This window comes from Thamnophis sirtalis, unplaced genomic scaffold (assembly GCF_051295495.1).
Source record: "Thamnophis sirtalis isolate CommonGarterSnake01/CBP01778 unplaced genomic scaffold, rThaSir2_p1.2 scaffold_12, whole genome shotgun sequence".
NCBI lineage: Eukaryota > Metazoa > Chordata > Lepidosauria > Squamata > Natricidae > Thamnophis > Thamnophis sirtalis.
Genome location: NW_028261392.1, coordinates 29,957,514 through 29,973,030, shown reverse-complemented (window position 1 = coordinate 29,973,030; position 15,517 = coordinate 29,957,514). Strand labels below are relative to the sequence as shown.

The 15,517-nt window shown below is 40.6% G+C and overlaps 1 protein-coding gene across 1 annotated transcript; it reads right to left on the bottom strand.

Annotated features, from left to right (window-relative positions):
* Positions 1 to 83: 83 nt before the first annotated feature.
* Positions 84 to 14,485, bottom strand: PROZ (protein Z, vitamin K dependent plasma glycoprotein). Its single transcript, XM_087726640.1, has 8 exons — positions 14,353 to 14,485; positions 13,278 to 13,441; positions 12,286 to 12,310; positions 10,503 to 10,616; positions 8,529 to 8,660; positions 6,876 to 6,952; positions 3,618 to 3,732; positions 84 to 767 (listed from the first exon to the last, which is right to left on the bottom strand). Exons 1-8 carry the CDS (start codon positions 14,420 to 14,422, stop codon positions 250 to 252), a joined length of 1,215 nt encoding a protein of 404 aa, XP_087582766.1. The 5' UTR covers positions 14,423 to 14,485; the 3' UTR covers positions 84 to 249.
* Between the last annotated feature and the right edge of the window lie 1,032 nt (positions 14,486 to 15,517).

The window sequence follows — 15,517 nt, the reverse complement described above, 5'->3', positions numbered from 1 at the left end:
TATCAAATCTCTCAATTGGTAAGATTAGTATTTTGATAAGTACTTTGATTTATACTGGGAACAGTATACTGATGTTCTATGAAATCTTTCCACAGAGGCAAATGAAATGAATATTGCTTTGTTCATGGAAGGCAAACAGTTTTATTTTCATAGATAGGCATACATCATATTTACAGTAGTAGTTCAAACCTGAATATGTTATATGCTGGATATTCATTTTCTATACATATATTTTGTTTTTATATTTCATTATCCCATTATTCGTTTAAACCACATTATGTATCTTGAGGTCTTGGTAAATATAAGTGTTTTCCAGTTAACTGATTTGGTTGCCCATGGTTCTAAAACTCCGGTGAGAAACCATGTTCCTTTATAGGGAACAGCAACAAAACTTCCCCCCACAGGCATCTCCTTGGTTTGCGTGTGACTGTAGCCACAGTATTCTCTTGTTATCAGATTTCTGTTCAGAATTTGCTTGCAATCATTTTCACTGAGGTAGGAAATAGGCCACTGTACTAAGGTAGGTGTCAGATGACTTCTGTTTCCATTCCAGCCACTAAGTCTACCTTCCATTTGTGAAATCAAGACATGCTCTGCAAAATCCCTTTCTGGAATGCATATGGGTAGATGGTCCCTGTTGCAGTCACTTTGGCTGCTAAGCTCAAGCAAAGCCAGGTTGTTCTCGCCAGTGGTGTTGTCATAGCGGATGTGTATATTAGACTCTTTCACTGGTATTACTTGATTCAGTCCTTGCAGATTGTTGATTCCTGAACAGAGAAAAGTGTATTCATTGGTCATTACAGTAGCTGTCAGGCATGCCTCTCTCTATATCCAAGAAAGAAAAACCTCAACTTCGTTTGAATCGAGATAAAGTACTTTTACTAGATATGAATTGAAAGCAGCAAAAAGGAAAGCAAGATCTGAGCCAGAAAGGTGTGAACACGTACATATCAAATAATTGCCCAGCCCCTCACCCCAGTTACCCCAGCCCAGTGTCCAATCTGCAACTCCCTAAGGTGTCATGCGGGGTGCATCTTCAAAGGGCCTCATCAGATTGATATGCGAGACAGTTGGCCTTGACCAAGTCCAAACATCAGCCATCAGCATGCGCAGAGGATGGTGAGAACAACACTCCCTTTCCCAATACCATGCCCCCATCCTTGCCGTTTCTATGGCAGCCGATAGCAAGCGAGCGAAGCAGAGGCTGACAGTGGCTTTTCTTTCAACTGGGTTTACATTAAACAAATGAAAAATGCCATCTTGCTCACACCAGTTAAGTTGCTAATGTTATGGAATAGAGAAAAATAAGCACAGAGAGGACAATGGTGTCTTAAAAACATTTAAATATATACAACTGAAGTTATTAGTGCAGTAATGCTTATAGATTATGCATCTCTTTTGGGATCTATGGACTTCAGTAAAACAAAGATAGCAATTTTTTTTTTTACTTTGCTCAAAAGTGTAGACAATCACCTGGATAAAGTGTACAAAATAAAGAAAAAATGGTACATGTTGGCTCTAGACCTATTGAACTAGGGCTGAAATAAGAAGAATTAATAATGGACGTAGCCCAACCTAGTCCTACCAATAAAAAGCGTGAAACCACTAATTTTATATGGTTCCACCACAAAACCGCGGTAGACTAAAGCGCGTGTGACTAAAGCGCGGTGACAAAACCGCACCGTCAAAACCGCGCGACAACAGCGCGCCGACAACAGCGCGCTGACAGAAGCGTGCTGTAACATAACCCTAAAAATAAACCTAAACCTAACCCTAAACCTAACGCTAAACCTACCCTAAACCTAACCCTAAACCTTACCTTAAGTTAAATCACGCTTCTGTCGGCGCGGTGTTGTCGGCGTGCTTTAGTCTACCGCGGTTATGTCGTGCCACGATTTTATATAGCATCATGAAAAGAGAAGAGGTGGCACTGATTTCACATAGTGGAATATCCATGTTGGCAACTGTTCTGACCTAGGCTTCCCAAGAGCATGAAGCAAACACCTTGTCCTGACAAAAAACCCTTTTATTAATTTACTGTGAATTCTGCTCATTCACATCCAGCAAAGTCTTTCAAGGGAGGATTTACAGTCACAGACCTTATCTGGCTTGGAGAGCTGACAGGCCGATATCTGCAACACTTAGCAAGGAGTCTTGGAGAGTCACAAACCAATTAAGTGAACTAATTGTCTCCTGCAAACTCCACTCCTTTTTTGCTCCTCTTTTATTTCCTCTGGGAGGAGCCAGTCATGCGCACACTGGGAACAGGATCCAGCTTTTCGTCTGCCTCACTGATGTCTGACTCTGAAGGCAGCTGATAACTGGCATACGACTCTGGCTCCCTCTCTGCCTCTTACACAGAGCCCTCATCAGAGCCTTCCCCAGACTCCAGGACTGGCCCACATTCCTCCCCAACCTCCTCACTGTCCGGCCACAACAGCAACCTTTGTTACACATAGGAGGAATGGTTGGAGAGGGAGGGGGGCTGCAGTGACTGGAACAGTGTCTGCAACAATACCTATAGTCAGATTGTAGCAAACGCACTTCAACCCATCATTTCTTGCATGATGCAATTTGTATGAATGGAATTGCCACATAGGGAATAATAACATAATGATTATATCCACTATCACATCGGACCACAGCTTGACAACTTTTCTACATCATGTGATCTTCATTGACACTAGGGAGGAATAAATAAATAGCCACAGATTATCAAATCAAATAAGATTTTAACACCCAGTCATGTGAGAAGACAGAAATCTCAGTAATCTTGTGAGATTTCAATTAATATGATTTTTTAAAGATAATTTTCTTTTTTAGCATCACTGTAGCCACATGATACATGTTTGTGCTGGGGAAATGCTATGCCTTAATTTTTCTTTGCTGTTCCTTGCTGCCTTAAATAAACACTTAAAAAGCTTCCTTGATCCAAGCTTGATTTATGGTGGTATGACTGCACCATGCAATTTTCTTGGGAAGACTGAAAAGCACTATGTCATAATTACCTTCCACAATGTTCTTGGATTTTCTAGAATAGCCCTGGGATTTTCTTACGAAGTCTCCCTTCCAAATTAATTCATTAATGATGGCTGACAACTTTTGAGATTAGGCAAAGCTGGCTGGGTGTTAGCAGTTAATGTGATAGTGTCTGTCTACCATACATCCATACTAGAGTTGATATTCAGCAGGTTCTGACCAGTTCTGGAGAACCGGTAGCAGAATTTTTGAGTAGTTTGGAGAACCGGTAAATACCACCTCTGACTGGCCCCGCCCCCATCTATTCTCTGCCTCCTGAGTCCCAGCTGATCGGTAGGGACTGGGGATTTCGCAGTAACCTTCCCCTGCCACGCCCACCAAGCCACAGCCACAAAACCTGGTAGTAATTTTTTTTAATCCCACCACTCATACATACATACATACATACATACATACTTACATACTTACTTACTTACTTACTTACTTACTTACTTACTTACTTACTTACTTACTAACTATAGCATGGCAAGTTTGCAGGTGAACATTCTGAGTCTACTAATACTTTTACTTGACATGTTTTGAGTTTCTATTTCTTTGAAATTCCCAATACCGAGAGAAACAGTCAGTAAGTTACTTACCAACCACAACACTAACAGGAGACAGCAGGGCACATTCAGCTGTAGTCAATACAAAGTTATTTTTCAGGAGAACACCTCCACAGATCCATTTTTTTTCTGAATTTAACAGCAAGACCTTAAAAACAAAGCAAACCAGCATTTCTTTTGCTCACTACAGGTAACCCGCCCATTATGGTAATAAGTAGTAATTGTAAAGCAGTCATCACATGCTGATTTAATTTTATGACCTTTTTGCATCATTAAGTGAATCTGCAGTCGCTAAGCAAAAACTGGTCATTAAGCAAGCCCATTATTTGCTGATTTTTATGAAAGCTGGAAGTAAACACCTGTTTCTGGCAAAATCATAATAAATCATCATGACAATGGGACGCTGCAAATGGCCATAAATATGGGCTGGCTGAATAGACGAAATACATGACCACTGGTGAGTCTGACTGTCAAAATTCAGGAACTGGATCATAGGTACCTTTTGGGGATCTGTTGCTACTTTGAATGTTCACTAAGTGACCGATTATAAGTCAAGGACTACCTATACACCCGCTAGACAGGATACATTGCTATTTCATTGCCCATTGCTGTTGGTATTGCAGTTTTATGGAACATTGATTCATAAGGAGAACTAACTAGCAGCTGTAATCTTTTTTATGAACTGGATAGTTGGTAAGTCAATCTAGGAGAAAAACTCTGCAGCTTATAGCACAGTGATGGCGAACCTATGGCACGCGTGCCACAGGTGGCACAGGGAGCCATTTGTCAGGGTACACGAGGCGCTGCCCTGTCAGCTGGCCAGCGTGCATGTGCACGGTGGCCAGCTGAGTTCACCATTTTTTAAAGCCATTTTTCTCCCTCCCCAGGCTCCAGAGGCTTTATAGGAGCCTGGGGAGGGAGAAAAGAGCCTCCCCTGCCCCTTCCGGAGGCCCTCCAGAGGCTTCATGAGCTTCTGTGAAGCCCCCGGAGCACAAAAAAAACCCAGCCCTACGGGCAAACCAAAAATTTGGGAACGGACTTCCGGTTTGCTCGGAGGGTCGTTTTGACTGGAGCACTTAAAACAACCCTCTGAGCAAATCAGAATGACTTCCGGTTTGCTCGGAGGGTCATTTTGACTGCTCTGGAGGCTTCAGGGAAGCCTCTTGAAGGTCCCTGAAGCCTCCAGAGGACGTCCAGAGTGGTGGGGGAGGCTGTTTTTGCCCTCCCCAGGCTCCTATAAAGCCTCTGGAGCCTAGGGAGGGCGAAAAAAGCATGCAAAAAATGGGTCATGCCTGTAGTGCACGCATGCGCACTGGGGGGGGGTTGCATATTGCATTATGGGTGCGGCACGCCCACACATGACCCTCCCCTGCGCTCCCCCACTTATGGCACACGAGCCAAAAAAGGTTCGCTATTGCTGTTATAGCAGCTTTGGCCTTTTAATAAAAATTTGTTAGTTGGAAAAGGGGCTCCCAAACTCATGATTTTAAGCCAACATTTGGGTTATAGAATAGACAGAATTCTTTATTGGCCAAGTGTGATTGGACAAACAAGGAATTTGTCTTTGGTGCATATGCTCTCAATCAGTGGTGGGTACCGGTTGCAACGGGGCCCAGCGTCCTCCACATGAACGTGCGCAGTGTGTGCACACACACATGCACCGTGCACATGCGTCTTACCATCCAGCGACGCCTCCACGAGCCTCCGCAATGCTTCAGCTGCTCACCGGAGTATCGCGTAGGGCGCTGTATGTGCCATGCGTGGAAGAGCCGAAGGGTATAAAGACAGGTAAGGAGCGCGGGTGGGCAGGTGGGCCCTCCGCAGCACCATACTGGAACAGTACCCGGTGCTCCAGACAGGCTCCGGTACACCCATACCGGGGCATACCTCCTGCAACCCACCACTGCTCTCAATGTACATAAAAAGACAAGATACATTCGTCAAGAATCATAAGGTTCAACACTTAATGATAGTCATAGGGTACACTCTCATGGCCTTCAGAAAAGCTGTTAAAACCTGGCTATTCCGGCAGGCCTGGGGCTGTTGACCTCATTGTTGAGGTCCGGCCCCGATCAGAACGAATGTATGTTGTGATTTTTAAAATACATCTATCTTTTTTTATTTTTCTTTATTACTTCTCTTCCTCTTCTTTTGTAAGCCGCCCGGAGTCCTTCGGGATTGGGCAGCCTATAAATTTTATTAATAAATAAATAAATAAATAAATAACTAATCAGGAAACAATATCAATATAAATTGTAAGGATACAAGCAACAAAGTTACAGTCCTGCAGTCATAAGTGGGAGGAGATGGGTGATACGAAAGATGAGAAGACTAATAGTAATGCAGCCTTAGTGAATGGTTTGACAGTGGTGAGGGAATTATTTGTTTAGCAGAGTGATGGGGAAAAACTGTTCTTGTGTCTAGTTGTCGTGGTGTGCAGTGCTCTATAGCGTCGTTTTGAGGGGAGGAGTTGAAACAATTTATGTCCAGGATGCAAGGGGTAAATATTTTCACGGCCCTCTTTTTGACTCGTGCAGTGTACAGATCGTCAATGGAAAGCAGCTTGGCAGTAATTGTTTTTTCTGCAGTTCTGATTATTCCCTGCAGAATTATGCCAGTTGGGATTTCGGAAGGAATATGGGGTAGAAAATCCAGATTAGGGAACTAGCAAAAATTCATGCCAATCGCAAATGGATAAGAAGAAGGATTACCCAGCTTTAATTCTCTTAAAAAATGTTGTTTGCCATTGTTTGAGTAGAATTCCAAAAATAATACAAGAATTTGATGTTCTCTCTGATGCCACAGAGTTTTAAACAGTGCACACTACACTTCATCTTAGCCAAAAGGTCAGAATTAGCTCCCTCAAAGGGAGCTCCAAAATGCTCATTACCATGAAATATGTGAATTATTTGAATATGTTAACTCTTCTCAGCCTAAGGGCAGAGATGAAATAAAGAGAGCTGCCATCTATTGGTGGGCAGCAGTAAAGACATATCAGTTGACTGCCTAAACCAGGGGTGTCAAACTCACGTCACGGAGACATCATGTGATGTATCGGGGCTTTCCACCCTTCGTTAAACTGGGCGTGGGCGTGCCCAGCGCATGATGCATCCGGCCCATGGGCCGGGAGCCCTGCCCTAAGCTAATTTTAATTTTGTTTTGTAATTTATATTTAAAATTTTACTTTTCTGATCTACAATCATGATTTGGATTTGACCACCTGTAAGCATTACAAGTTTACATTTGAGCCCAGCCAGACCAAATCAGGAGCTCCCTCATCCCTTTGGGTACCTGCCAGGGGAATTCTCCATCATCTGGATAGGGTGGACATGAAAGAGGTTTCTGAAATCTTCCACAGGCACATTCATCTGGCAATATATTGCAAGAAAAGAAAACAATGTCATTTTTTAATGGGTAGATTCCAAAAGTAACTTTGATTAAAATTGTTAAATTTGATTAAAATAAATGTTTTTTTAAACAAGAAATTGGGACTTTGGTTGATGAAAGCAAGCACACCTTAACTATTTCGCTACCATTTGCAGTCTGTATAGTGTAACATCTTTGGAATTAGATTATTCCCCACCCCCCCACAAAACTTTGATATTCTGTTTAGGGGAGGCGGCAATTGTCTCCCAAGCTTTATTGCTTTAAAATGTAGAAATAGAGAAATTTAAAATAAAACTAGAAAGAGTGCAGAGAAGAGCAGTAAAGATGATTAGGGACTGAAATAGAGTTCGTATTTAGCAGGTTCTGACCAGTTCTGGAGAACCGATAGCGGAAATTCTGAGAAACAGTAAATACCATATCTGACTGGCCGTGCCCCCATCTATTCTCTGCCTTCCGAGTTCCAGCTGATCGGGAGGGAATGGGGATTTTGCAGTAACCTTCCCCTGCCAAACCCACCAAGCCACACCCACAGAACCAGTAGTAAAAATGTTTGAATCCCACCACTGGACTGAAAGCTAAAACATGCTGAAGAATTGCAAAAATTGGGTATGTTCAGTTTAATGAAAAGAAGGAATAGGGGTGACACGATAGCAGTGTTCCAATATCTAACAAGTTGCCATAAAGAAGGGAGTCATGCTATTTTCCAAAGCATCTGAAGGCAGGACAAGAAGCAATGGATGGAAACTATTCAAGGAGAGATGCAACCTAGAAATAAGGAAACATTTTCTAGCAGCAAGAACAATTAATCAGTGCAACAACTTGTCTCCAGAAGTTTTAAACAAAAGATTGGGCAGCCATTTGTCTGAAAAGGTATAGGGTTTTCTGCTTGAGCAAGGGGTTGGACTAGAACAGGGGTCAGCAATCTGCAGCTCTGGAGCCACATCTGGCTCTTTCATTCCCCTGCTGCGGCTCCCTATTGCCAGTTGGCTCCACAATTGATAGGCTTTTGGTTAGGATAGGTAGAAAAAAAAAGACACCACTGTGTTAGGAGGAGACTATGGTGGAGGAACCGGACTTCTGGTCGGCTCTAGAATTGAACAGGGGGCTTCCGGTTAGGACCTTTGTGGCTGTTTGAGTATTTAAGGTTGCCTATCCCTGGACTAGAAGACCTCCAAGATCCCTTCCAACTTAGTTATTCTGTTATATATGTTCTTGTTTTCTGATAGTTGCCTTTTTTCTGTAGTCATTGTAGAAGAGAGCTGCAATAGGATCAAAACTGTTCATTATTCCTTATGACTGGAGACTCAGCCTCCTCTAAAAGGACTGACAGTGAGTTGTGTTTACATTGCCTATTATGTTTAGAATGAGCTACATTTTGCACAGATACTCAATGAAGGGATTATTGCAATATATGATCTTCTCCCAGTCCTTAATGCAACCTCAGATACTGACAAATAAACTTAACTGAAATAATTTCAGTTCATTTGTTTAATATGCATACAATATTGACTCCTGGGTTATCTTCCAAGATATCTTTTTTTAAAAAAATCTACCTACCTTCTGCAATGCATAATTTATCGTCTTCCCCCAATGTATAGCCTTGGGCACATGAACAGCGATAAAAGTTGGATTCTGGATAGCAGAAGTGCTGACACCCTGTGTTGATTTCGTGGCGGCACTCATTTTTAGCTATAGAAATAAAATATAACTTTTACAAGATAAACATGAAATGGGAAGTAAGAAATCAAATTATTCTATTAAAAAAAAAACCAGCAAGGACTTTGTTTCTCTAATATTTGTCCATTTTTAAGTGGCTATTTTTTCCCCCAATTTATTTCTGCAAATACCATTTGCCAGATACTCTATTTCTGTGAGATATACAGATTCTTTGTAACTGCAAGTTATTGGTAAGGTTATTTTGGAATCAAAAGCTGCAGCTGTGCTCTGGAGAATGATGAGCGGCACCCAGATTTAGTCATAGAGAAAATTCACTGAAATCATTGTATAAAGTGCCATTGTTATGTGCCACCCTTCTCAGACTATGGTATGACTAATTTTGGAATGAATCACATGTATACAGTCAGCTTTAAATTTTGGTAGTAGATTTGAGAAACTAAGAGTGGAAAAAGCCCCACAATGGACTAAAATGGCTGGATTGTATTTAGTTGTGGGTAAATCATGGCAAAACGATTTTGTATCTCTGGCCAAAACATTCCACATTGTCGTAATTTTCACTGCACCGATTAATCAGAACTTCAGTTCATTTACAGTATGAATAAAATACAGTGTAGTTTTCTATGAAGTATGGCAAGATAGTGATATCATTAGATGGGCTGTGAGTAATTCTTTTGAAATCATTTTCCCCTTTACTGCCCTCATAAAAATAGATGGCCTATTAAAGACTAATTGTACTTTTCATTTTGCAAATGCATGTGCACAATACCCATGGAAAATCTTAGGAGTGTTATTGTGTGGTTTGTCTTCAGAGAGATAATATTGGAAGGAAAAGGTCTGTATTGTAGTCCAAAAGGAAAAAAAAAGGGAAAGGGAAGTGAGAATTCTTCAACCATGGCAAGCGATTTGGGACAAAGAAGAGAAAGTACTATTTCTCTGTGATATTTTATTAGGTTTTTATCCCAAGTTTATTATTCCAGGCAACAAACATACATAATACCCCATTGTCAGCATTCTTGTCCTTGATGCCACCAAAACAATGTGGCAGCAAGTTTTTTCTCCTAAAAATCTATGGGGGCTGGGGAGAATCTCCTGAAATGCTGCAGAGGAAGGGGATCTGGCTGGGCAAAATCAAATCCACACTCCTTATCTAATGAACTGCCAGTGGATCCAGGGGTGGGTCTCAAAAATTTCAGCAACAGGTTCTCTGCTCAGTTGCTGGATGGGTGTGGCCATGGTGGATATGGCCTAGTCAGCCTCCTGTACCATGGCGGGGGTGGGGGCGTGTTTTCACCTTCCCCAGGCTCCAGAGGATTTCTTTGAGCCTCTGGGAGGGCGAAAACAGCCTCCCCAGAGCTACAGAGGCCCACCCCCTTCCAGAACTTCCGTGAGACCCATTTTTCCTCCTCCCCAAGCCTCCACACGGGCTCTGCACTTACCTCACATCCAAAATGGGCCACGTGAAGACTCCTAGGAGGGGTGGGGTGGGAGGACAGGTGGGCAGGGCCAGCCAGGGGTGGGATTTGGTGGTTCTCCAAACCAGCCATAACGTTAGCTACAGATTTCCCAAACCCGGGAAATCTGTAGCAGCCCACCCCTGAGTGCATCCCAGCCCTTAGTTTGCAGCTGAGTTATTCTAGACCCAGACAAATATCTCTGCTTGAAAAACAGAAGGATTTAAAGAGAAAAATGTCCATTGTGACTGCATATTTATTATAAATTCTTTTTGACACTAGTATTGGAAGGCAGCAAAGCAAACTATATTCCTTATAGCATCTTCATTATTAAAGCATTACTAATTTCTCATAAGAATTAATGGCACATGTTCTGGTTGATTAAATAAAAACTGGTTTTTACCAAAAGCACAGTTTATTCCTTCAAAGTCATCTCTACAATCACATGTATAGCTGCGAATAGTGTCCCTGCATACACCATTATGAAGACAGGGACTGGAAGAGCACCGGATACCACCTGGGGGGAAAAATACCAAACAACTGCATTTAGAATTTTCTAACAAGGGAGCTTATATTTGGTTCCTCTTCATATGTTTATCTGTAAGCTACTAAGCAAGTTTTACAAAGAGTTTCTTAGGCTCAATTTAAATTTTTGAAATCATTTCTTCTATGCTGAATGCTGTTCACCACTCAGGCATTCTCTAGATGTGTTGGGAATCCCTCCCCCAACTTTCTAATCAGCAGGGCCAGTTGTAGTCACAATACATATGGTTGTTGGCAACAAAACCCTTTCTTTGCTTTCTGATATAATAGGCTTCACCCCGCCATTGGGTCCTGTCATGTTATCCCTGAATGTCAGTAGCCCTAAAAGACTGAGGATGCCTGGTAAGGCTGCAACATATCTGTTAAAATACTCTTATGGGGGGGGGGGGGGGAATAGCAGCAGCAATAAAAGTGCAAGAAAGATCAGATTTCAAATATTCTGAAAAGAAACCAATGGGCTCAGGTAAAGGTGGGTGAAAATCAACCATATCTGAAAAATAATTTTTCTTTTATAACTCAAGCAGATCAAATTCTGCTTGCAACAATTCTGTTCTTAGTTTTTATATCAGGCATCAAGCATCTTTTGTTAAGGGAGAAAGCATTTTTTGAAACAAAACAAAAATCTTCATTTTGTAAGAGTTGCTGGAGCAATGATTTAAGAATGTCACTTGGGGAGTAGTACTGAAAAAAATGTTGTTTTCTACTGTTTTCTGATACTGTTTAGAAATGAAAGAAATGTAAGTAGAAAGAAGCTTTTGCACATTTGCTTGTTTGTTTAACAAAATCCTTAATTTATAGTCATCACTCCTTTTGCATTTTTCTGTAATAATTAGGCAGACTACTGTCTGCAAAACCAAGCTGAGACATGTGGATTACTTCCAAAAGCGACTAGATAAATTATTTTTATTATGATTAAAATTTAATAATTGTGTAATTTTAGCCAATTCTCTTGTTTGGCTGTCAATAAAATCAGGCTGAATTTCCCTTCTGAAGGAAATTCAAGGTAATTTAAAAAAAACATGCATAAATAAGATTATTTTGAAATGCTTCTCAGCTGATTTGAGATTATTCTGTTAGTAAGGCATCTGAAAAAAGGCCTTAGTGTTTTTCTAAAGAAAGATTTGATGTATTTTTCTGGAAAAAAATCAAGCAGATCAAACAAGAAACAAAAATGTATTCCTAGGGATATATTTGTTGCAAAAATAAACATAACAAACTGAGTGCAGGATGAGCAGACCCGAAGAGTATTTTTTTAAAAAGAAAATACTAAATTACAACATTTCTATGTTTGTTTATTACTGCTGCAAGGCTAGTCTGGAAATGTTGAAAACTCTTTCATTTTAAAGCAATGAATCTGGATTAATAGCACTGGCTAGAATTCCTTCCTTCCTTCCTTCCTTCCTTCCTTCCTTCCTTCTTCCCTCTCTCCCTCCCTCCCTCTCTCCCTCCCTCCCTCCCTCCCTCCCTCCCTCCCTCCCAAAGGAGACTAAGAATAAAGAAGCAAAGTTTGCATTAACGACAGCATCTTGGGTGTCCTTTGGAATAGTAAATTATACCAGCACAGCTGGTGATTTAAAATATAACATAAACATTGAGAATTCTTCAGTTACAAAGTATTTCTAAATTTCTTCTTAGATACTCACCAAGGTAGACATTCCAAAATTTATTCTGGAAAAAAAGAAATGTAATTGTTTTCTTGTGACTCGGCAGACATCTAAAAATGACTGATTGTAGCGGACATAAGACAGCTGCTCTTCACTGCAGTGTAAAGTTTACCAATCTCTAGCTTTTGGTCAACATCTTTCAACTCTCTGAGTCCTATTCCCAAATAGACATAGATATGATTATGCCATTCCTTTTTTTCTTTTCTTTTTTGCACAGATAGGCTGCAGCAAATCACAAACATATTATTGCCCTTGTATATTTTCTCTGCTCTTAAGAACACTAACTGTGCTGTCTCCCAGTTTGGGGCTCTTCCCCACAGTCAACTTAAAGTACCATGCATCACCTCCTGAACTGACCAAAAACAACATCAACATAAAAATATGCTGCTTTCATAGGAACAGTACTGGCAAATGGTGCTGTGTATTATGAGCAGGGATTGATGGTTTCCCCCCAGGTTTGTTTGCTTCCTTGCACTGAACATTTGGTCCAGTTTAGTTTAGGGGTTAAGGACCCCGGCTAGAAACTAGAAGACTGTTAAGTTCTAGTCCTGCCTCAGGCAAGAAAGCTAGCTGGGACACCTTGGGTCAGTCATGCTCTCCCACCCAACTGTTATGGGGAAAATAGGAGGAGAAAGGATGCTAGATAAGTTCACCACTTTGAATTATTTATGAAACATAGGAAAATATTTAAATATAAAAATTAAAACCTTGAAGTGGAAAAGGCATGCCTGCATTAACCTAAAGTGGTCAACAGGGGTCAAGCTGAATTATATGGAATGCAAACATAACACCCTGGTTAAGCCTTCTGCTTAACCAGGGTGTTGTATAGAAACGGTTTAGAATGATTCCAGAATGAATTGTCTGCAGATATTACAGCGGTGGACATACTTCGATTGAAATGCCATCAAACGGGCTTGGCTCATAAAGGAAATAACTTGTCGGTATGGGAAATGTTGTTTTAAAATACATACAGTTTCTTCTGTGTTTTCAAAAGCTTCTCTTGCTTCCTCATAGGTACACCTTTCCTCGAGGCATTCTCTTTCTAAATTGCCCTTGAGAAGTTCCTCAAAAAACATAAAAGCAGCACGTCTGGATCTTGTCAGGACTTGATTTGCATCTTCTGTTTTCAGGAACACTTAAGAGAAGGACAAGGGAAAAATCAGAAACCTAATCCACCCCCATCTCAGCCCATCCTTTCAAGTGGGAAAAAGATTTAAAACAGCCCCATGCCTTTGTGCCCCACAACTGGAATAGACCAAAAATATTCTTCCTTGGAAGATGACTGGTTGGATGATACTGCAATACCGTGAAACGGGGAGATGGTACATGGGAGGATTACTTATCTCAGGGTTTGCATCTGCAAAAAATAGTATGGTAATTCTGCATAAAATTCTCCTTCAACAATGGCAAAATGAAAATGTTTGGTGCTGGATTAAAATGGTAAATTGGATGGAATGGCAACAGCTTTGAGCTCCACCTATGTGCTGCATAAAGGGATGGGAAGGCTCTCATTTTTGTTCAGAAATATGTCTCTAGGTACGAGAAGCTATTTTTGTTTCAATGCTTCATATGAAAACAAATCTGCAGGCTTTGTTTTTCAAGCACACCTCCCTGGAACGGGTAAAATAACTGTAGCAATAGAGAAAATAAGACAGAGAAGAGCAAAATACTCCATTTCCTTTCTATGGCCCACTTCTTTCTGGTAAAACCCAAAATGCAATTAATTTAGTTTTACAACTGAGGCTGATGTCTAACTAGGCAGCATGTCTTATGGCATTCAATAGGACAAGTTCTAAGTATCATGCATTGGATTGGATTCCCACTTTATTATTAGGGGTAAATGGCATGAGTCATTTCTGGATGCTAGTAGTAATATAAAGCTTCCTTCTTCTAATTTATTTTTCCCTCCTGTGCAATAACAAATATTATTGGGGAATTAACTCTTAAAGGTATAGACTAATAAGAGGTTAGTATAGCCTTTCCTTGTGCTCTTGTTTCTTTTTTTTGAAAAGTGAGAGTTAATATTATGTGAGCAAAACTTCCTACCTGTCAGGTCTACGGAGTGAGCCATAAATACAAATAAGAAAAAGCATATTATCCATTTGCGAATTCCCATTTTTGTTCCCTAGGCGTAGTTTGCTGAATTTTGTCTGCCTAACCGTGGCCCTTTGATAAAGACAAAGAATGAACAAAGTTTAAAGTGCAACTTTGGAAGCCTGTTTCAAAAAAAGAGGAGGCAGAGCAATGACAACACAGAGTGTCAACAATTAGAGATTTCACTTAAAAGAAAAAGAAACTTTGAACAAATACTTGTGGCATTTATACTACCTTTTATCTGATGAACCAATATGTATTTTCAAACTGCACGTGTGCATAAATGTCCTTCTGACTTTGTCCTTCAATATAAATACTGTATCGTAAGCCTCAACAGATGGGTAGAAGATACAACCCATAGCAGCTGCTCAGAGTCTTATCCATATAGAGGGACAAGCTATTAGGAATATTCTATTAAGGGTTAAGCACAGAGATTAACGTCATTGATGGCGAAATCCTAAATTTCACAGGCAGAATATTTTCCACATTGCTGTTAGCTAGGCAAGCAGGTAACACTATGCTTGTGACCACTGTGGGAATGATGTTGTGCTGTCATACCTAAAAAAATTCTTATCCTAATATGCTTCACAAGGATCAAGTGTATTGGTATTTATAATAAAGGTGGCAATTTTAAGCTACTAAAATAAAGATAGTATTTAGGTATAATAAATATGTAATTCAGGTCCCAGTGGTACCTTTGGTTTCCAGTTTTCTGTTAAATGTCTCTTGTTCACTACTTTTTGCTGTTTCTCTTTGGAGGTGTTTGTAAAGAGTTTAACTGGAATTTAGCTGCAACTGTGCTATGAAGGTTAACATCAGCATTGCCCTTGTGAACAAATCGGACTAAGAGAACTTATTCCTTTGGTGCCCCATTTCTTCAGCTATAAGTTAGAGCTCAATAAGTAGAGAAGATAAGGAAAGGAGGGAGTAGTCAGAGTGATTCATCCATAAAGGCTGCACTTAATTTTGTGGGTGACTAAAAGGCTTAGTTAGAAGAATCATTTAGAGCAGTGGTCTCCAACCTTGGCAACTTTAAGATCTGTGACTTCTGGCTGAGGAACTCTGGGAGTTGAAGTCCACAGGTCTTAAAGTTGCCAAGGTTGGAGACCACTGATTT